Source organism: Sesamum indicum, linkage group LG2 (assembly GCF_026168435.1).
Source record: "Sesamum indicum cultivar Baizhima isolate 11 linkage group LG2, ASM2616843v1, whole genome shotgun sequence".
Classification (NCBI taxonomy): Eukaryota; Viridiplantae; Streptophyta; class Magnoliopsida; order Lamiales; family Pedaliaceae; genus Sesamum; species Sesamum indicum.
In genome coordinates, this window is record NC_142658.1 from 17,664,750 (window position 1) to 17,687,324 (window position 22,575).

Sequence of the window (22,575 nt, forward strand, 5' to 3'; positions counted from 1 at the left end):
ATAATTTCGACAAAGTGAAATAAATACTCATATAAATTGGGATAGATACTTATATATCAAGTGGGACTCGAACTCATAATTTCAAACTTACTCATAAAACCTCAATTTTAACTAATAGGCCGAAACATCATTAATTTCACTATATGTGGACTTGATTAGAAGATGAAGACTACAAAAATAGAGATGCGAAATAAACAATTAAGTGATAATGTTAAAATCTTCGCCAATTATGCTATTCCATATTTGGATGTAATTACTTATTCATTTGAAATGGACTATGTTATTTTATAGTCGTTAGTATAATAATGTGTTCATCATCTAATGTTTATAATTTTCTCTACTTTGAATTATATATTAATTTTTATTTTTAGAATGTGTATCGCATTTATATGATGATATGCACACAAATAAATTTTTTTTGTTCGAATCAAATTTAATTAATTTTTTTAAAATTATATATAAATTATATAATAAATATATTATATATATTGTATAATTAATTCAAATTTAATGGAATCGAGTTCAAAATAATTATTTTTTAAATACTGGGTGATATTATGGCTATTACAAGAAAAAAACCCACCCCCACCCTCACCCCCCCTCACCCTTAGCTCCTCTTTTTGCGTGTGCAGAATGTGTAAGGTTTGGGGCCCACATGTTTGTGGGCAGGCTATGGCTATGACACATATAATGGGGCTGTGAAGTTGACATCATCCATTTTCATCACTCCATCATTAGATAGTTGATTTCTGCTTTGTTTTAATCTGCTTTTGCTATTAAATGCAACTATGCAACTCTCTCTCTTTCTCTGTCTCTCTCTCTCTCATGTACGTACAAAGATTGTTTTATTTAACATTAATTCTAAGTTTTGATTTTTCACTTATTCTTTGTTAAATTTTAGGAATGATAAAGTAGATCTTACCCCACAAGAACCCGCTCCCAATTTGTCTCAAATGGGGCGGATTCAATTCCAATAAATAGAGAACAGAATGGATAGTGGATTTTAAATATTAGAATTCAATCAGATTTGAGGCCGATCTCGAGTCGATAAAGACCCGACCTGTAACTCGTCCAGATTAAATTAATTATATATTTATATATTATTTTATTTATAAACTTTTCATCCCCAAATCAATTCTTCTCATCCCTGCTCTACCTTCTCTCTCATCTCTCAAGAATCAAACTATAAATATTTGCTATAGATCTACTATTAGAATAAGAATCAAGATCTGCTACAGAACTGCTTGCCGGTCGCCGCCTCGAATCTCCTCACTTCACTGCCTCGCAACTCTCACCTCGCTGCCCCTCGCAGCTCTCACCTCGCCACCCCTCGCCTCTCCTTGCCTCGCCTTTCGTCGTTCACTATTGTTGCTTCTCTTTTTTACTTTCTTTTATCTTTTTTTTTAAAATAAAAATTCAAATTTATCGAATCAGACCCTCCCAAACGGGTTTTGTAGAGCGGCGGATGAAAGTTCGGGATGGGGCGGGTCTTGGGTCCACCAAAACCCGCTCCATACCCCGCCCCATTGCCATCTCTATTAGATTTATGCTTTATATAGTTGTTTTTAATAGGAACAATTACACTCCTTTCTTCTGAGATTTGGTGTAATTATATGTAAATTCTCTATGATTTAAAAAATTACATTTAGCACCCTTAAAGTTTGCTTTTGTTTAATAAACAAGTCCTTCCGTTAGTCAAAATTCACTGAATTTGCTATTATTAACAACAAAAGTTGAATGAAAAAATCGATTGACCCAAAATATAGTATATATGTATATATATTTGTTGTATATCAATGCATTATATTATCAATTAATTAAATAAATACAATTTATAACAACAGTCCATAAAAATGGTACGTACAATCTATAAGGATTCAACAATAAAAACTAACAAATCTCTTGGAGGAAGCAAATTAAATAAAAAATAAAACTAACAAAAATTTAAAATTTGAAAACCCACAAACTCTTGAAGCTTGATTTCTTTGTTGCTTCCCCCTTATGAATCAAATAGAGATAACAACTGGTGCCTCCATAGTATTTTTTCTTTTAAAAAAGAAAAAGCTCCAAAGAGATTGAAGAAGAGGGAGGGAATAAAAATCTAAGCTATTAGAAGTAGCTCATTCGCCAAATTTAAGTACTTAATATAAAAAGCTTAAACTAAGTTTATTGTCCCACATTGGTATAAGCCAAACTTAAATACTTTAAACTATAAATATGGAAAGGCTTGAGTCAATCTTATTGTCCCACAGTGTAAAAGCATAAGTCAGGCTCAAGTATTTTAGCTTATAAATATGGAAAAGTCTAGCCCAAAAATAACTTATATTTCACTAAATTATCATTTTTTTAGAAAAAAGCATAAAAATTAATTTTTGACTGGTTACAAGGTTATCGATTTTAATGATTTTGATTAGTTCACATCGATTTTGACCCTATAAATCAATTGAACACATGGCCAGTTCTTGATCGAACTGGCTGGTCCGATTCTGATTCTGAAGATATAGATTCTATACAGTGTCCTCAAATGGAGAAAATATCTGAAACTTGAATACCCTATCGAACTAAATTTTGTCCAGATGGGAGGACCCCTTGAACGAGTCTCCAAGCAAAAGTTCTGACTTTATGAGGCATTCCAGATGAACAACCATCCAAACGGTTGACATAAACATCCAAACTTTACAAAGACGTGTTCCTATGACAGAAAGTTCGGCAAAGAAAACTATAAAAGTCTACTAAAAGAGGATTAGGAGAATGGAATTGAACTCTGTAGAAAGTTGAAAATATTTTATCAAGTAATATAGATGTCATCCAGTCTTTTATAATTTTTTATGTTTCGAAGGTCTGTTGATATTGATATATTGAGCTGGTGGAAGATCAATTGGAGTAGACAGGGGTTGGCTTCGCTCCTTATTGCTGCAAAGACTTTCATGTAAGATGATGTTATTGTATTTATTAAGACATTTTCATATTTTGCATAACTTTTGAAGAGACTTTCCTATGTGGGATTGAGCATTATACATTAAGTTTGATTAAGTAAGGCAGAGCGGGATGAGTCGAGGTTGCAGGGACTGGTTTTTCATGTGGTGGGGCCGATCGGAGTGGGGTGTAGGTCTATGAGTCATTACCTAAGGTGTCTAACTAGGTACCATATTGGCCATGCCACAGAGTGTGTAGAAAAATGTGTTTGCCATATAGTAGATAGTTGGTGCTTATTCGAGGAATCTATTGGTTGTTTTAGCAGCTTAGCTGTTATCAAGATTTTTGTTGGTTTGTCTAACTGCTTACTAATGTTCACGTATTGATACGTTCGTCCTAGGTGCACTGTTGGTGCTGATGTGTTTGCTGAGTAAGTGGTGCTATCAGTAGGTTGCAGGTGATCTAGGCCAGTTGTAGATCATTAGCTGGTCTGAATTAGGTTAAGTGTTGGGCTTTAATCCTTGGACTTCGAACATCTCGACCTCTTGATTTTGTTATTGATCGGCTTAGACTTCTTGATTAAATGCACACAACTGTATCTTAGACTTCAAAAAAAAAATTCTTTTGGGCATACATATATATAGGATATCAATACTCAAATCGGGAATTTACTTGACTCATGTTGATTGTGATTATCTATTGCATCCATTGTTTATGCATGAGATGCAAGCATGTGATACATGATAGTGGAGTTAGGAGGTAGATAAACTATATTTTTTAGATAAATTTGAGTTTTTAAAAAATTGATTAAATCTAAAGTATCCAACACAACTTCGACATAGTAATAAAATGTCAAAAAGCAACAAAAAAAAGTACCTATAGAGGTGCTTACCAACTCCTACCTTGTTTTACCTTCTTTTAGGAGAAACATAATTTAAAATAGCATAATTAAACACTGCCAGCACATCTTTTGAATTGAATGCACAAATACGCTTAATCGGGACATAAACAAATACATTTTGCATGTTTACCAAGAACAACGAACCCAAAAAAGAAACTAATAGAGAAAACATCAAATATAATATCCTTGTCGGTACTTAAATTGCCCCCATGTTATCTTAGTAAAAATTCGAATTATTTGATAATTTTGATGTTCAATTCTGTCATAATTCTGTGAAAACATTGATTTGACAATCAATCATTTTTTACCCCATCAAAACAAGCAAATCAAATTAAATAAATCCAGCACGACGTAAAGGCAAAAAAATAATTTTTTTAATAAAATAATTAATTAAATTACATCCATATCCCTCAATCATCTCCAAACATTGCAACTTTGGAAATTTGATTTTGGCCAATATACAAAAATCATATGGCTTTTCCTTCAAAAAGAAAAAGGGATGATATATGGTAGAGAGGGAAGCAAGATTATTAACACTTTTTGGGATTTCAATTACCTTTTTATTGTATGATCAAAAGAGGCAAAAGCTGAAAAACCAAAAAGAAACACTCTTAGGATGCCGTTGACTTAGTGCTCAACGGCTATGATGAGGGCGACAAAATTATAAACTATGTATGGCTGGCTAACAATAAAAGTCTGTATTTGATTGGGTAAGGGTAGCTTATAGTGTAAATGGAAGTAGCTTTGCGTCTGCAATCACTTAGTGGGTCTATGACTATCCATACACCATCAAATATCCACTATAATTTTCTTATATCTTCTAAAAAAAAACTAAATGTTAAATGGGATAATTATATTCCCCGTTTTGTGTAATTACACGTAAATTTTTTGTGGGTTTGAAAAATTATATTTAGCATTTCTAAAATTTGCTTTCATCTAACAAATAAGTGCATCCATTAGTCAAAATTCACCAAATTTGTTGATATTAAAAAAATTAAAAAAAAATTATATATAACCACGGCTGACTTATTGTAGGTCAAATAATTTTTTTTGTGATCCCTCATATATCTTCACGTACTAATGTATGTGAGGAGGTATATTTTCACCGTTATAAAAATACCTTAGTTCGAAAAAAATTATTTGACCTGTCGTAAGTCAGTAATAAGTCAATCGAGGGTAAATATAAATTTTTATTCAGTTCTTTTTGTTAATGTCAACAAATTTAGTGAATTTTGATCAACTAGGGAACTTATTTGTTAGATAAAGGCAAATATTAAGAGTAGTAGATGCAATTTTTCGACCATAGAAGGTTTACGTGTAATTATATCATACTTCAAAGCAGGGGAGTGTAATTATCCTGTATTAAATTAGAATATCTCGATTGTGATTCAATTTACTAATTCCGACTAATTACTAGTTTAGGAAAGATCTTAATTATTTAAGAAGTATATATGTGATGCATTGTATAAAAATGAGGGTAATTGTATTGATAATCCTTGAAATTAGGCTAAAATACACAAGTATTTTTTATTTTTTATAAAATTATAGCTACACTTTATATCTTATTGAAATGCAATACTTACACAAATACTTCTTCAAAAGTATTACACTAACACCCCTTGGGGGGTATATCTGTAATTTTGTAAGGAGTTTGTATAATTTAATTTAATTTCATAGAGTGTTAATGTAATTTACCTTAAAAAGTATTAGAATATATAAATTGTATTGTTATATTAAGAGATTAATTAATATTTAGATGTATTTTTGGATAATAATTTAATTATAAATAAAAATAAAATAATAATTTATTTTCACGTACAAACTTTTCATTACAAAACCAACAAATTGAAAAAAAATGGATTATTTTGTGATTTTTTGAGCCTATCAAAAATGGAATTTGTGCTTGTGTAAATTATAGAGTAATCGAAGATGAAAAAGAACACCAAAAATTTTGTGAACAATGCTGAGTGGAATTTGTTGATTCTCGGATACGAAGATATGAAATGAGCTATACATCAAACTTGCATATTCGTAAGTTTAAAGGAATTCAAATTGATAACATCATACATATTCATGAAATCTCAACTATTAAATTAGAAGCTCGTCGTGGATGAAAGAATTCTCCTAACAAACCAAATAAGGTACTGCCCCCTTACAACACAGTTTCATACAAGTATAAATAAAAAATAATGCTCCCTTATATGTATAAGTGAAAGCATAAAGGGGAGTTCTTAAAAAAGAAAAAAAAGGACAGACAATTTCAAATAAATAAGCATAAATAAAATAAGGAGTGCCGCTCCCTTTACAATTGTGTTAAACGAAAATAAGAAAAATTAAGACCTTCTTTGTAAATGTGGGTAATTTTTGTTTCATGTTGTCTCAAAATCGTTTGAATCCTGTACAGAGTATGCTAATATTTCCAACAACCTTTTCTTGAGGATGAAGATATCTAAAAATACTACTAAATGCATCTAATTGAATCCAAATTTATTGAGAGTTAACTACAATAAATCCCTCTGTAAAAATATTTAATATTAAAAAAAACCCTAAAAAAAAAAAACGCGATCCCCTCTAATGTGAGACACGATAAGTTTTTGTTTAAAAGTTTAAGGATTATTATTTTTTATTTAAAAATTGTTTTGTGTCTATTAATGCTCATGTAGGAGGTAAAAAATGCAATTAATCCACCGAATCTATACGAAATTATAAAGCTAAATGCGAAGTGGTCCCTGTTTGGGAAGTGATTGAGATTGCCAAAACAAAGTCAAATGAATGGGAGATGTTTATCAAGTTGAGTTGGGATGGGAGAAACTGAAATGGGCATAGCCAAACAGGGGAGTAAAGAGAAGATATTAGAGAGAGGGAAACCTTAAAAGAGAGTGGGCAAGTCAAGATTCTCAGACAATTAATTAAAATGAAAATTAAAATAAACAATAATTAAAAAAAAAACAGTGTGGGACCCACATTTCTTGAATGTGTAGTGTGCTTTCCACAGCATCCATCACTCTCCACATATCATGACAAATAATTGATGTCCCTCAACCATGTAGAGAATGGACCTCGGATACCCTACACCAATATCTAACTTGCATGCCATCCATATATCCCCACCTTTTTATTTCATTTTTTTTAACTATTTATTACTTTCATTTAATTATTTCTACCCTTTTATGCAAATTTTTGGTGTGTTAATGATAAACTTTAGGACGTGAAATTTTGTGGGATTTTCAATCGTAATATTCAGATTAAAACATCGTTCGCAGAATTAAAGTAATTTTAAAATGATAATAATTTAAATATTGTTAGTCTGTATTTTGATTTTTTGTATATTAGTCAGAAGTTGTTGGCTCAGTTGGTAAGGACGTGTCACTTTTAGTCAGATGGTTATAGGTTCGATTCTCTCCATCGTTATGCTGATGGATAATATAAAAGTACCCTATAATCGATTTATGATTTCAGGGGCCTCTTTTGAGATATAGTAATGATCGGAGTTGAAATTGCTAAAAAAAAAATATTAAAAAAGAAAAAAAGAAAAGGAAAGGAAAAAGATTCCACGGAAAATGGAGGTCCGTTGATTTGTGTATGTGCGAAGGTATGAATGGTTAGTATTGATTTGGAGAAACGTAAGAGAAAGTGAAAGAAAGGTGTGTGAGAGTTATTAGGAGGAGAAGTAGTCAAAATGATGATTACATCAAATCATTGATGATTTAGTCCCAATGTTTGGATGACAAGAAAACATAATCTGATTGTAAGAGATAACAAACTTTTGTATTTCAACTAAAAGGTTGCAAGAAAATGACTATTAATTAGTGGCATAGTCTCATGGAAATGTGGACCCACACAATTGCCCCAACATCTCATTTTTTTTACATCAAATCTCATTCTCCTCCTACCCCAAATCTGGTATTAATTAATTTCCTCTATTTTTATTTTCATCTATTTATTTATGTTTTCTGGGAGGGGGTTGGGGGCACCCTGTATAGTTGGATTGGATGGATGCCCGTGCTTACCTGCCGGAATATTCTCCGGCTGATGTCCATTCTTAAGGCGTTGCTACGCGTCAAGCATAATTAAAGAAGGGATAAAAATACATACTTATTCTTTTTTTTTTTAAAAAAAAAAAAATTAAATATCGAAGTTGACGCTTTTATAGTTCTTAAACTTGAATCGTGACCTATTTTTTATATAAACTAGTAATTTATGGCACGGTCTACGTGTGTGCGGATTCTATAATATTATTTAAAATAAAATATTTATTATTTAATAAAATATATATAGAATAATAAGTTAATATTGAATTTATAAAAAATGGTGATAAGACAGATTCATAAAAATTAGAAAAAATAATAATTAAATATTAAAAGAAAGTGGGGGAGTGTACCATATTACTAATATAAACTGAAAAATATATTGATAGCTTTAATTTATGGTTTGAATCTGGGTCATGCAGTTTGTGCAACAAATCTCAACTATTCCCTCGTGCACTATTTTACACAAATTGGAATCAATATTACAGGATTCAGCTTGTTGGGTTGATGTTAAATAACATACAAAAATCATTCTTTTATATTTGAGTAAATTACAACTACTTTTCTTGAGATTCACATAATTACGAATATTCCTTTATTGTTTAAAAAAATATTAATGCTTTCCTGATTTTATTGTATATTTAATAATTAGTCTAATCTGTTGGGTTGTCATCCTATGGTGAACTGGTCAAAATATTTTTGTAAATTAAAAATTTTAATTTTATTTATTTTTTTGATTTGTTTGGACTAAATGAATATTTTTTTTATAATTTTTTAAAAAAATTCATCCACTCTATTCCTTTTTTTTTTTTATAAGTTTTTATTTTTTTAAAAAAATACAATAAGAGAAAAGTTAACAATTTCATACCTCCATCCAAGAATTACATAATTTCTTCAAATATCAGGGGGTATTTGTAATTTTTCAAACAACGAGGGATATACGTAATTATGACAAATCTTAGGGGAGGTTGTTGTAATTTAGCTTTACATTTACAACTACAAGTCTCTCTCTCTCTCTCTATATATATATATATATATTCTTAATATATTTTAGGATAAATGGCAATTTGTCCCCATAAATTTCATTATTTTTGCATGTTAGCCCTTAGGAATAACTTAAAAATTAGTTTGGCCCCTCGACTTGCATTTATTATTACGCTTCGCTCTTTAATGTTATTTCTAGCCCAAACTTTCATTGGCTAGTTGTTATCCTCTTGAGACGTTATAGCATGTCTAGTGCGGTAGGTTCGTGCCCTGGACTCGAGAGTGGGGCGCCTACTGCCTATGGTGCGGCACAATGTTCAAACGAGGTTTTAGTGTCTGTGATACGGATTGTTAGGTAAGACATGGCATATTGATTTAGAAGCGTTGGCCGGTAGGGAAACTCATGTGAGGTGCAAGGTGGCTTGCAAGTGGATGGACGTGTGCACATTTGGCATAGGATGGGGCATCGTTAATTGGTTCAACATTATTTCGCCGTTGTTGGTTCATGCCTCGACAGCATGAGGCAAAGGGTGTGTCGTATTGTGGGAATCGACGGATGAATGTGCATAATGTGCGAGCATGGGCGGACTGGGCGCCTATATGTGATACAAACTATCGTGTGCACTGCCAATTGATGTGCAAAATTCTGTACAGGACATAAGGCAATGAGCACAGGATGGCCTAACGGGGTGCACAGACTATCGAAAGGTTCTTGTAGACTATAGCAAGACCAATGCTCGATAATTGATGCAAACTGAGGCAAGAGATGGTTAAAGAAAATATGTGCAGGCAGTTGGCATTGTCTAATCCAAGACAAACTGCTGGCCACACGGGGCTGCAAACCGTCGCAAGGAAGGCTGAAGCAGTTATAAACCCTTTTCATTTCAGTTTCCCAGTAGTTGGGGATGTCAACGTCCGTTTTGCTGCCTTTTATATTTAAGACCTATTTACCTGCACATTTGGTAGAGTTAGAGAGTGAAATTGGTACAATTACACTTCTTGTATCTAAATATAAGAGTAAATACAAGGTTGAGTAATTGCCCATAAATCTAGTGTTATTTACGTTTCCGCACCATATACCTAAGTTCTAACTTTTTTTTTTTTTCCTTGCTTATTTGAAGCGATAAACTATTATTAATTAAAATTATTCAATTACAATATCAGATAAATAAAACCTAAATAATACCTACTATTACAGTAAATAATATCTGCTATAATACAACTTAGGTCATGACTTGTTCAATGCAATTATGAGTAAAAAACTTCAGTACTCAAAACTAGTGTGCATGTTTTGGTGCTCTGACTGCATATAGGGCGTTAACATTTTTCTATATTACAATCACTAGCTCTACAACTACATGAAACCGCACGTATTCTTTATTTTTCAGTATTTGCACAAATTTAGTACTAGTATAAATTCATTTACATCGTGTTTTATTGTAATTTCATTATATATACTATCCATACTTATTTTTTATTAATTAAAAAAAGTCGCCTTCATTTAAGGTTGCAAGATTAAGGACAAAATCCAGCATTTTTTTTTCTCTTTTTAAGGTAATTCATAGGTTTATTATGCGAGCAAGAAGAAGTCTGTTTATATTCATTTGTTCAGAATATAAATCTTAAACAAACAAAAAATATATTTATATTAGTATTCATTTGAAAAACTCAGGTTGCATAATTATATAACTTTTGATAATGAAAAATGGTAGATTTGATGTGCATAATTGTTAGAATTAAAGCCATGATTAATCTTTAATAATAAATATTCATCATAAATTCCAAGAGAACAAAGAAGATATCTTCCATAATAGCAATAATTGAAGCGTATAAAATTTAATAATTCCAAGAATCCTACAATTAAATTTTTTTTAATATATAGGTATTAACTACTTTATCTCTCTCTCTTTATTATTAGTATTATTATCCAGGTTGAATTCTATACTATTTCAACTATCTATTATGTTTGAATTTTATATTTTAAATTCTATTGTATATTTCAATTAACACATATATTATGTATATAAAAATCATGTTATTTATTTTATTTAAAATAAAATTATAACATGATATATATTAAATAAAATATAAAACATAATAAAAATTAAGATAAAAAATTCAATTCAAGCAAAGTGGGGCCTCTTTTAATTTTGATTTTGATTTGTTTGTGCTTTTTTTTTTTAAAATATTTTGTTTCTCCGGCTACAATTGCCATAATTGTTGAAATGGACATTTGCCATAATATTTTTGCCACCACTAAAAATTGCAGGCTTTGTGTTGAAAACTTTTGAAAGGGACATTATTGCATTTGTGCTGAGATGTTGGGGTTTGCTTTTGAATATTATTAGCATAAGATTGACACTTCCATCATCCATGCCTTCTTCCTTCACACCTCCTAAACTCCTTCAAACTCAAACCCTAATTTTACTTAACTATGATATTTTCAAATGCTTTCAATACAATTAGTCCCAAGTCCTTCAATATGACTTAACTATTCTGACAAGACAATTATAATATATTTGGAGTAATATGGAAGAGGTGTTTGGTGAGACATATTAAGAACTCTAAAGATCACATATGCTTAATTTTATCTTTCTCTTTCTCCTTTTATTTTCCAATTATTCCGGTTTGAATTTAGTCAGATTGGTAATGTGCGCTGAAAATATGAAAAGAAGATGATTATACGGTACAAGATATACGCGATTTAGAGAAATTTTTCACATTCATGAAGAAAATTCTTATTAAATTTAAGTTCGGTCAAACCAAATCAATTATGGAATAGTGTGTTACACTTACCATGTGATTTGTCACTTTTTTTTAACTTTACACCAATCACACAGTAAGTATACTGCATTTATCGTATAATTGGTTCAAATATGACCAAGTTCAGTTTGATTTAGAACTTTCTATTCATGGTTGTTAAAAATCGAATTCCCAGTATAATAGTTCAGATGGCTTACTATGAAAATTATAAATGCAATATTGTGTAAACTCCACACTCCAAAAAAATAAAGAAAACCATCTTAAAAATAGAGCTAAAGCAAAGTCTTCATTTTTCCATTTCTTTTTTGCAATTTCCTTAAAAGAGTATAATAAACTATCTATTATTTAATTTGTGGTATTATTTTTTGCTCTTCCCCTACATCAAACACTAGACCACCCTCATCATGATTTCTTATAAAAAAATTCCCAGCAAAAACAAAAAGAAAAGCAAAAGAAAATTATTTTTACTCAAAATAGTTTGGGAAGAAAATCAGCAAGAACTGCAAAATGGGACCCTTTCCAGCTGAAAATCTTCCACAAAGATATTCTATGCAATAAAGACAGATATAGAGTCCATAAATGCATTTTGCATAAATGAGGAAAATCTCTGTTTCCTTAGAGAATTAAACTTTTTATCAGATTTTGGTCTTTTCTTCCCCTCTTGCTCTCCCACCCCACCCCACCTCAATATATACATGTATCTATATATTAAATCCACTTTAACTCTTCTGCTATCTTTCTTGTCTTCTCTCACCTGACTCCTTTATAGTTTTCCAATATCTGTTTTCTTGTTTTTGTGTTTCTATTGTGGTGAGTTCTTTTTTAGGCTTTTGGACATTTGGATCAGACTTCAGACCTCAGATATAAGCTTCAAACCGTCATCATCCCTTTAAGTTTAGTACAGCAATTCCACCGCTGTTTCTATTTTCATGTTTGCTAGTTGAAACACTTTCTCTCAGAAGGATTCTATGTGTTTTTGCTGTTGTTTTCACCTTAACTTGAACAAAGCCAAAAACACTTCCACTTCCACCAGTGTTGCTTCTTTTCCTTCTGTGGGAAAGATTGCATCTTTCTTGTGTTTCTTGGTTGTGATCTCAGCTGTTTTGATGACCCAGAACTGGGTTTTGGCAGAAACAAACAAAGAGAAATAGACAAAGCAGAAAAAGAAAAGGAAGAGTTTTGGGCTTGAGTTGACAGTTGATTGATAGTGATTTTTGGTTTGCATCTGAGAAGGGGCTGCTGCTGCTGCATTCTTGGAATTTTTGTTCAGCAAAATGTGTACAGAAAAGAGAGATTCAATGATAAAAGAGACTCTCAGGAGTCTTTGCTGCAGTAATGGATGGTGTTATGGAATTTTCTGGGGTTTCGATCAAAGAAATTCCTTGTGAGCTTCATCTTCTCTCTCTCTCTCTCAACTTTGCAAGTGGATATGCATGTGTTTTTAAATGTACACCATAGCTTTCTGGTGTCCAGTTTTTGCATTAGGACATGTTTTCTATCTTTTCTTCTCATTTATGGGTTGTGGGATTGTTATTAAGTTGAGTACGCCTTTCAGTATCTGTTGGTTTCTCAACTGTATCCCATCTGGTTTGTGTCTTTGTATAATTGAACACAAAGGGCTAAGAATATTTTTCCTATTTATGTGTTTGGGTGCTCATCTAGATGTAATTCTTGGCACATATCTGCCAAAGAAACATAACAGTCACCACCTTGGGGCTTCAGATTGTGAAAAGCGCCCTTGAGCCTTTTTTACTCTTTTCATTACACCACAAATTACTTTAATGGAGAATTCTTTTCCTTTTTTGCATAATTGGTGTCTTGAAAAAGCACCTTCCTTTACTAATTTACTACCTTTTGTCCCAACAAAATCTTGTTTAAAAAATAGCAGAAACTTTTACTTGATTAATGATGAGTTGCATTTCCTGATAATTTTTGGCTAAATGATCCTTCCAGTATAGATAACTAGTTTCTAATTTGATATAATTTTGGTTGAATAAATGTTTTGCCCTAATTCTATCTATATTACAAGTTTTTGAAGTTATTTTTCCTCTTTTATAAAGATTGGCTAATTTAGTAATTACTCAAACTATTGTACATGGCAGATTGTTGACATTAAAAGATGACTACTATGAAGAACAAATGGGAGCTCTGATTGATAGTATGCTTCTACAAGTACATGTTTTTGGAGGAGGGTAAGCTAGATAGTGTTGTTAGTATTAGTATCTTCAAATTTTGTTTTTATCATGATTATTCCACCACATTGTAATTTTCTGATTTCTGGAAAATAGGAAAAAATTGCACCTTTTAAGCATAATTTTGAATGGATTCTGGTACAGGGTAATTGGCCAAGCTGCATTTACAAAAAAACACCACTGGATGTATTCAGATGCCTATCAAGAAAGGCAAAATTCCTTGGGATCATTTGAAAGTCTTGAGGTTTTGCAGGTATAAATTCTCCCTACCGTCCAAACCTGTTGTTCTGTTGCGAGTTCCAATGATAATCCAATCTCTCTTGGTTCATCAAGAATGCTTTTGTTTTTTGTTTTCCTGTCATAAATTGAGTTCCCAGTTTTAATTTTAGAAACTTGCATATATAGTTAGATCACATTGTTTTTTGATCTTTCATCTAATTTTAGAAATCGTCTTTTCCGTTTTAACAGGATGATTCTGAGTTCTACTGCCAATTCTCTGTTGGTATAAAGGTGCCTATTTATTTGTTTAGTCTCAATCAATGTGTTCGATTTGATACAATTTTAATATGTTGGATGACACTTCCAATTTTCTACATATATAACCGCTCCAATTTGTTTTGCAGACTATTGCTTTGATCTCAGTCGAACCCTGGGGAGTTGTGCAACTTGGATCCACTCAAAAGGTTAATGCTGCTTTTGAATATGCGTTCTCATTTACTTCTCATGTCTTTCTAGAATTAGATATTGGAGGTTTAAACTAGAAGTATTTGTGTGGTGTAGATGATCCTCAATGAATAATATGAAGGCAGTTGATTCTGCTCTTTGGAAGAGTGCATGAAGTTGGAAACTTTTTAGGCCTTAGCTGGCGTGTAACTATAAGAACATGTTTCATTCTAGAATGCAACAATCACAGGCTTCTATCTTGTTTATAGGGTTGGTGAAGCCTTATTTGCATGTGGTTTACTTGACCAATTTCTAGCCTTTTTAGTGACAGTTGGATTTTTTGCTGCAGATTCCTGAAACGAAAGACTTTATTGATCAAGTGAAAGAACTTTTCAGAGAAATGGATACACGTCAAGAAATTAAGTTCTGTGAAAATGGAACTGCTTCAGAGAGCCAATGTTGTGATCCAAGCATGCAGTTTAATTCATTATTATCATGCAGCGTTTCCCAATCAGTGAATGAAAACATGAAACGTGGTGTAGAAGATGAAGGTTTCATGGAAGCAAATCGTTCTTTAGTCCTCCCATCTCAATCATTTCATTCTGACTGTCAGAGCAGAAACTCGCTCTTTACTGCATCTGGTCTAATTGAGAACTCGATTCAAGTCAGCAGCAAGGCAACCAGTCAATTAGACCAGTTGCTTTCAGAGTCTGGAAATTTCTTTGATTTCTCTGCCACCCAAGCACTTAGCAATCACAGCGATAGTTCAGTTCTGACTTCATCTTGGCTCGATTCGACATCTGCTCTCAACGAAAATGTGTCTCTTCCAAAACCAAGAACTTACATATCTTGCAAAAATTCGAGTTCAAATGCTCCCGTGAACCCGGCATTCGCTTCGTTGCAGGCCCCGCAATTCTCCAATGACACTCAAAGTTTTAGTTCATTGCTCGATCCAATTGAGTGTAAAGCTAAAAGACCATCGTCTGGCTTATTAACTTTGGAGGAGTTAATCCGGGAAAACTATTTTGCTGAGACCATGTCCAAGTCTGGCCTAATGGCTGATCTCTCACAGTGGTTTTCTCCTCAACCGGGTTCAAGTGGTACCCCATTAACTACTCTACTTTGTTGTGATTTATCCCATGTTACGGGCCTCGTTCCAGCATCCGGTTTGAGTGGAAATAACTCTGCCATCCACATATCAGATAATCTTCCAGCCAATTCAATACAAAGTTCAGTGACAGATGCCTTCATTTCTAATCATGAAGTTAAAGCTTCCAACATGTTTGGGATTGACAAGCCGTTTAATAGTCTGGGAGTTGAGTCCGGATGTAAAAAGCCACTCGGGTGGAATGAACCTCTAATCCCAGTTGTGAATGGTAATGACTTGAGTTTCTGTACAGATGTCTCCAGTTGCATCTCGGAGAAGTATGTTGGCTCCAATATTCGCAGCTCAAACAGCTTATTCTCCAAATTAGGACTTGACCAGCTTTTAGATGGTATTTCAAGTGGTAGCTCTTCTTCTTTTGCGAAATCCAGATTTGACGGTCAATATTCCAAAAGAAGAAAAATTGACAACTATTCGTGGAGTCACGACGACGTGAAAACTCAAGGTATTCCGAGCTTTGATGGTAAAATGAAATTGATGGATCCTGTATATGGCCCGTCAACAAGTAACACTGAGCTCAATACTGAAGCGTCCAAAAAGATACCAGGTGCGTGTATTAGCGATAACCGTACAACGAGTGCTGGAAACACTATATCATCAAAGGGGCAAGACGAACCTTCAAAAACTGGGAAGAAGAAGGCCAAACCAGGGACCAGGCCAAGGCCAAAAGATCGGCAGATGATCCAAGATCGGCTTGCAGAGTTGAGGGAGCTCATTCCTAATGGAGAGAAGGTGAGTGACTTTGTGCTTCATTGCGACAGATGAGTATAAATGGAGCAAGCCTTAATTGTTAGACAAAAAGCGTTTAAACTGCTTTATTGGCTCAACTCTCAAGCAAATACCATTTCAATACATACTTGGCTTCCTATGTAAAACTGCAAAATGATCTTAACATGGTAATTCCTGACTTGACAGATGAGCATCGACCGTCTGTTGGAACGAACCATTAGACACTTGAACTTCATGCAGAGTCTCACAAAACATGCTGAGAGCCTGAAACAAATTGACAAACTAAAGGTGAAAAAATTTTCCTTTCTTTATAAGTGTACATGGCCCTAGACTTGGTTATCACATTAACTGATCAGTATAAAATTCGATAATGTTGGCTGGCAGAGTGGGGAGGCCCCGAAGAAACATGCTAGCGATGATGGTGGGGGAGCTACATGGGCAGTTGAAGATCAAACTATGTTTTGTCCACTCATGGTTGAGGACCTTAGGACCCCTGGTCAAATGCTTATAGAGGTAGGAAAATACTAGACAATGTAAGAGACATCTGTAACTGCAAAAGAGAAATAAAGTTAACATTGTGCTTTTTCTGCAGATCCTCTGTGAAGAACAGGGTTTCTTTCTAGAGATCATAGATGTAATTCGAGGTTTTGGCTTGACTATACTCAAGGGAGTGATGGAGGTTCGTGAAACGAATATATGGGGTAACTTCATTGTGGAGAGTGATAAGGTAAACACAGATCGACTCCTGAATGGAAGAAAAGGAGAAGGCCCTTATGTTTTTCATTTATCTTAGCTGTTCTGTATATTAACCGAAGTTTCAAATGCATTTCAGGGGACTCGGCCCGTAACACGGCACGAAATTTTTTCCTCCCTCATTCAGCTCTTGCAGATGACTGGACAAGATGCAACCCATGCAAGTGATGGTATTGCTAACACAATTGGCACAGCCGTGCCTTTGTTCAACAATTGTCAACAGGCCGTTCCGTTTCCTGTCAACTTGGCCGATACTCTTCAATGTGCAAACTTGTGACGACGTTCCCAAGTGACATTCCAATGGTTTTGCGGTGGGCCGTGTTGTAGTTGATGCCTGAAGAAGATGCTGAGCTAGTTGGGTAGGTAAATATATACTGACTTGTGATAGGGCTTGCGTGTGATTATATGTAAGCATGGAAGAGCATTTGTAACAGGAGAGAGTTGTGTTTTCCTTCATTGTTCGTTTGGCGGTAGGTTCATTTGTTGAAGTTGACAAATCAACTAGTTTATAGACTAACTTCTGAATTGGCAGTTTTCTGTTTTTGCATCTATATTACCTATAAAATTATACGTAAATTGATTGTATCCGGTCTTTGTTTTCTCGATATCCATGGTACGAATCCCGTCTGTACCCACTCTCTATGCTACATTCGATGCTTTGTGTACTGAGTGCAATATGAATTTAATTGTCGCGGACCCTTTATTTTTCAATAACTGTTACTGAGTATATATCAATTCTGTGGGGTTTGGCAAGCTTCACTAACTTCATAAGATTGAGAGTCCTAATCCGAGGAAACATCATATTTTGCACTTACAACATACGTACTTTGTGTTTTGTTTGCCACTAAAGAATGAACTGTACGGTGGACCCCTGAACTCATCAAAATATCAACTTGTAATATTGATGGAGAAAGAAAGAACATTAAAGGGAGGAATGGGTTTTTGGCAATCGTGACGAGTAGGGGTGAAAGATGAGCCCAATCGGCTTGTATTAGAGCCCTCAACGAGCTCGAGCTCTATATTTTATGTTTGTGAGCTCGCAAGTTGATTTTTATAGAAATATTATTTAAATGTATATTCAATATAAATATTCAAAATTTATCATATATTAGAATTATTAAATGAATATATCTCTTATTTTTGTTTTATATAATAATAAAATATGATATTTTTATTTATATTGTTTAAAAATAAGCTTACGCAACAATTTAGTAATTTTTGATACTTTTTATTTAGAATTCACCATCAATTAGAATTGTTAGTTAATATCTCATATTTTAGTTTTAGATGATATTAACATATTATATTCTGGTAATGTTGTCTAAAAACATGCTTAATCAACAATTACGTTTTGATAGTTTTTTGTAAATGAATATTTAATATAATGCATATAAATTTTATAATTACAATTCCAATCCATTACAACAAAATGCATTTATTCACTGTATATTAGAATCAATATTAGTTTTAGATGATATTAAAATATGGTATTTTAGTTTATATTATCTAAAAAAAAGCTTAATCAATAATTTAGTAAATTTTTATAATTTTTTTTGTAAACAAATATTTAATATAATACAAATGAATTTTATCCAATAATTTCAATATTCACCACCAACAAAATGCATGTATTATAAAAATTCACCATATATAAAAATTGTTAGTCAATATATCATGTTATAATTTTAGAATTAATTATTTCTATATTTATTAAATAAATCAATCAATCAAGTAAAGTCATTAAAATTAAAATCAAAAGTAGAAAAAAAAAAAAAAAAAAAAAACGTTTGATTGAGTCGGCAGTTAAATATGTAATGTGATTATGTGAGAATTGACTATTGAGAACTTTCTAACCCTTTCTATCGCGAAGTGAAGGAAAAGTTTGCAGTCTGCAGAAGTCAAGCTTCACGTCCACGAATCCATCGGCACACCGCGCACCTTCGCTCGGACTCCACTATTAACAGGTTATTTTTCTTCTTTGTGATTGTTTCTTACAAACTAGAAGAAATTTGCTGAGCAAGTTTTGCTTCCAAGGGGTTTGATGAAATGACTGATTGAATTTTTTTTGAGCAATTGGTCGTGCTTGGGCTTTGGTTCGATTTTTGTATCACTGCTGGTGTATAGTCGCGAGCTAGTTCGTGAACTCGAGCTCTTGACTAGGGTCAATCGAGCTCTAGCTCGAGCCCGGCTCGTTTTGCACCCCTTACTGTAGTGATTCCTGAACATAACATTCCGGGAAATTCTAGCCTCCTCCTTTAGGTCTTCACTCACTCACCGACTTCACTCCTCAATTTTTTAATCTTTTACAGAAATTTTCCCGGCGCCTACCCATCACCCACGCCGCCCCGGGAATAAACGCCTCCGAGGAACTTCTCCGCCTCGGCTACCTGGACAAAAATTTCTAATACAAATAATTGTATAAAGTCTCGAAAGTCTCTTTGCTTTCCAGATGCCGGACACCGTATTTACCTCGGAGACATCTTCCAAGTCATCGGATTTCAACTCCAATTCCCGCATAATATGCCGCGTGTAAGCTCATCTTTACCTGTTGAATTAATTTCTTTGAAGGCTGCCTTTTCGATTTTTTTAGATAACTGTTACCTTAAATTAGGTTGTGTTAGTGTTTATATATATATGTTAAGTATTACCACGTCAATGTGCTTATGATGATACAGACATACATTGTGTTGTTTCTCGACTCACCAACTATGCGGATGTGTTAATATCCAAATTGTATGCATCAATGTACTGTTTCTCACTGAAGTGATTAAATTATCCTGCATGAATGAGTTTCGGTAGATCAATGTATTCTTCCTGCAAAACCAAATTGCCTGTTGCAAGTGATTGAGTTCATCCAGTTGTGATCTATATAAATTTTTTGAGCTGAAGCCATTTGACAGATAACATGAAAGTGATGTTTTAGTTTTCTTTTGTACCACTAATAAATAACTGGACTATATATTTTCTGGGGTGTCAAAAGTAAATAATGACTTTTTCTTGTTTCTAATGAAACCTAATTGCTCATCACTCTACTGTTAGCTATTTTAATTATTTTATTCGATTCATACTTTATGCAGATGCGAAAAACAATTTTCCCAATATACATGCCCTCGTTGCAATACTCGGTATTGCTCTCTGCATTGCTACAAGGTACTTATTGCTTCCAAGGTTTTATACTATGAGATTGTTGTATGTGCTTGATTTGGGTTCTATAGAGCAGGACTAGTCAGTATCATATCTGGCAAATAATCATTCTATACTTTTGTTATGTCAAGCGAGTTTCAAAGTTTGTTTAAATGTGCATATTAATAAACACTGCTTGTATTTAGATGTATTTCTTTCTTTTTCTGCCTCCTTTTTATGTTAATGATATTTGCTAAGTGCATATGGTACTTTTTCGCAGTCTCATAGCCTTCGCTGTACAGAGTCTTTTATGAGAGAGAATGTCATGGAAGAACTTCAACAACTGCAACCTGATGAACAAAGTAAATCTAAAATGTTGGATATACTTAAACGGTTCCATGAGGAAGAGGAGACAGATAGCTTGGATGAAGAGGGTAAGCTAATGGGATAATGAAGTATCCCTGGCTGTAATCTCTCTCCGTAAAGTTAAATGTATTAACATGCAAACAACCTATGTTCTAAAAGTTCATTTTCTACTATGTAGGATTAATCAGATTATATTTCTGTTTGCTCAAATGGAAGAGCAACTTTGCTACAGAGAAAGCTGTATATAACTGGTAATGATAGTAGATCTTCAAGGAAAAAAGTAAAAAGGAAGATGATTTTTAATCCCTCTTATGTTGTTTATATTAATTTCAAAGCAAGTCCTATAAATAAAATTTGTCAGAGCATTGTTGACGTAGCTTTATTTTCTCGTTGTTACTGATATTAAAGTTCAATAACTGTCAGTTTTAGATGGTTATAACTGAACATGAATGGATTAATCTTCTGGAGCATCGATGAATATCTTGTGCGTAGCAATTTAAGTCAGCCAATGTCTTTCATCAAGTTAGATAACCTTTCCATTATGTTCTTATGTAGTTAACTCGCTTACTTAGCAATTTTCTCTTATTACTATTTTCTAAATTTCATAATGTTGCAGAGTTGGATTCGTCTTTGTCAGAGGAGACTATTCAGAAGATTTTATCTGGTATGCTACATTAAACAGTTATACTCTTGGTAACAACAGCAAAGTTTGTGCTGAGCTCTGTGTGATCTTTAGATGTGACAATTTTTATTGCTTTCTGTGACAGGAGGTCAGATAAGTTTTGATGATTTATCTGTCGAAGAAAAGAAACGTTTCCAGAGAGCTGTTGCCACTGGAGAGCTCAGCAAATTGATTGAACCGTGGGATCCATGGTGGTTCAAACCTTCTGCCAAAAATATATCACTTGGTTCTGATGGAATCCAACTAGTCCGACCAATCGAGGAAGAAGGCTTGGGACCATCCTCGGAAAATGATGTGGAAAGTGATCAATGGCATGAAATACCACCAGGACCTGATACTCCCCTGCTGCCAGTTAGTAAACTCACTGTATCTGCTCCATCTCCACTATTAACAGTCCACCTTGTCGACATCATTTATAGTTATTGCTTCACCCTTCGCATTTACAATGGGGATCCAAAATCAGATCCCTTGGAATCAGTGATGGTAGTGCTGAGTGTCTCTTCTGTTTTGGGTCAAGGGGGACAGCCTGAGACGATTGCAGAAGCCTTATTACATTGCTTGGAGCGTACATGCTCTCCAACATACAGGCACATGGGTGGTCTGCAATTTGGGTTGAGGCTTGTAGATGATATAATCCATCTACTTTATCTCGGAAGTGCTGCTTTAGTCTGCTTACTGTGTGATATGCAGAAGCTAATTCAGGCTGCTGAAAAAGAGCTAAAGTCAGAGAAATTGTACAAATCAAAAAGAGCAGAACTCAAGAGCAAGCTCAGGTCGGCTGAGCGTAAAGTTTACTTCATGATGTGTTGGGTTTATGAGCAGCCATCTGAAGCATGGTCTTCTTTGGCAGCCATTGTAAACACGGAGAAATCTTCTGCTATGGAGTTTGCAGACAGTAAAAGAAGCACCGTAAGAATGGAGGAGAAAACAGAAAGAAGCGGCAAACCTTTGATTAAGGAGGTGAAGTGAGCTACTTTGGGCTCATTAGTCTCTACTTTTATGTATGTTCGTGTTAGTATGCTCTCTATATTAATATTCAGTATATATTCTCCTCTTAGTGTTTATGTTGCTGATGGAATCAAAGTGCTAGGGCTGGTCGTTCACATAAATTTGCATTTTCATTCAGAGTCACTCACCGGTTTGTTTCAGGCCATTCTTGAATTTCTGGTGTTTTGGGGAAAAAGCAGTAAAAAGATCTGAAAAGACAGATCTGGAGCTTATATAACTGTTTGTATTCTTTATGATGCATGTGCCACTTCTTTTTACTATTACAGATTACAGAAGTTTCTTATTGAATTTTCAAGTTGGGA

At 33.6% G+C, this 22,575-nt stretch overlaps 2 protein-coding genes across 3 annotated transcripts; both read left to right on the forward strand.

Annotated features, from left to right (window-relative positions):
• The first annotated feature begins 12,224 nt into the window (after positions 1-12,224).
• LOC105156036 (Serine/threonine-protein kinase WNK (With No Lysine)-like protein) lies at positions 12,225-17,679 on the forward strand. The gene is made up of 10 exons (XM_011072064.3): positions 12,225-12,976; positions 13,695-13,784; positions 13,929-14,037; positions 14,253-14,294; positions 14,408-14,467; positions 14,797-16,344; positions 16,528-16,629; positions 16,726-16,854; positions 16,934-17,068; positions 17,174-17,679. The coding sequence occupies exons 1-10, from the start codon at positions 12,867-12,869 to the stop codon at positions 17,369-17,371; spliced, it is 2,523 nt and encodes an 840-aa protein (XP_011070366.1). The 5' UTR covers positions 12,225-12,866; the 3' UTR covers positions 17,372-17,679.
• A 1,235-nt stretch (positions 17,680-18,914) lies between these two features.
• On the forward strand, positions 18,915-22,506 carry LOC105156037 (HIT-type Zinc finger family protein). Of its 2 annotated transcripts, none has more exons than XM_011072066.3 (6): positions 18,915-19,058; positions 19,404-19,623; positions 20,172-20,244; positions 20,498-20,651; positions 21,200-21,247; positions 21,351-22,506. In XM_011072066.3, exons 2-6 carry the CDS (start codon positions 19,544-19,546, stop codon positions 22,232-22,234), a joined length of 1,239 nt encoding a protein of 412 aa, XP_011070368.1. In that variant the 5' UTR covers positions 18,915-19,058; positions 19,404-19,543; the 3' UTR covers positions 22,235-22,506. The 2 variants fall into 2 exon arrangements, with proteins under 2 accessions (XP_011070368.1, XP_011070369.1); XM_011072067.3 differs by having other exon boundaries at positions 19,544-19,623.
• Positions 22,507-22,575: the final 69 nt, after the last annotated feature.

Coding starts and splice junctions, on each gene's coding strand:
- LOC105156036 (XM_011072064.3), top strand. CDS start 12,867: ATGTGTACAGAAAAGAGAGATTCAATGATAAAAGAGACTCTCAGGAGT. Junction 13,785..13,928: donor GTACATGTTTTTGGAGGAGG/GTAAGCTAGATA, acceptor ATTCTGGTACAG/GGTAATTGGCCAAGCTGCAT. Junction 14,038..14,252: donor AAAGTCTTGAGGTTTTGCAG/GTATAAATTCTC, acceptor CCGTTTTAACAG/GATGATTCTGAGTTCTACTG.
- LOC105156037 (XM_011072066.3), top strand. CDS start 19,544: ATGCCGGACACCGTATTTACCTCGGAGACATCTTCCAAGTCATCGGAT. Junction 19,624..20,171: donor TCCCGCATAATATGCCGCGT/GTAAGCTCATCT, acceptor TACTTTATGCAG/ATGCGAAAAACAATTTTCCC. Junction 21,248..21,350: donor TATTCAGAAGATTTTATCTG/GTATGCTACATT, acceptor TTTCTGTGACAG/GAGGTCAGATAAGTTTTGAT.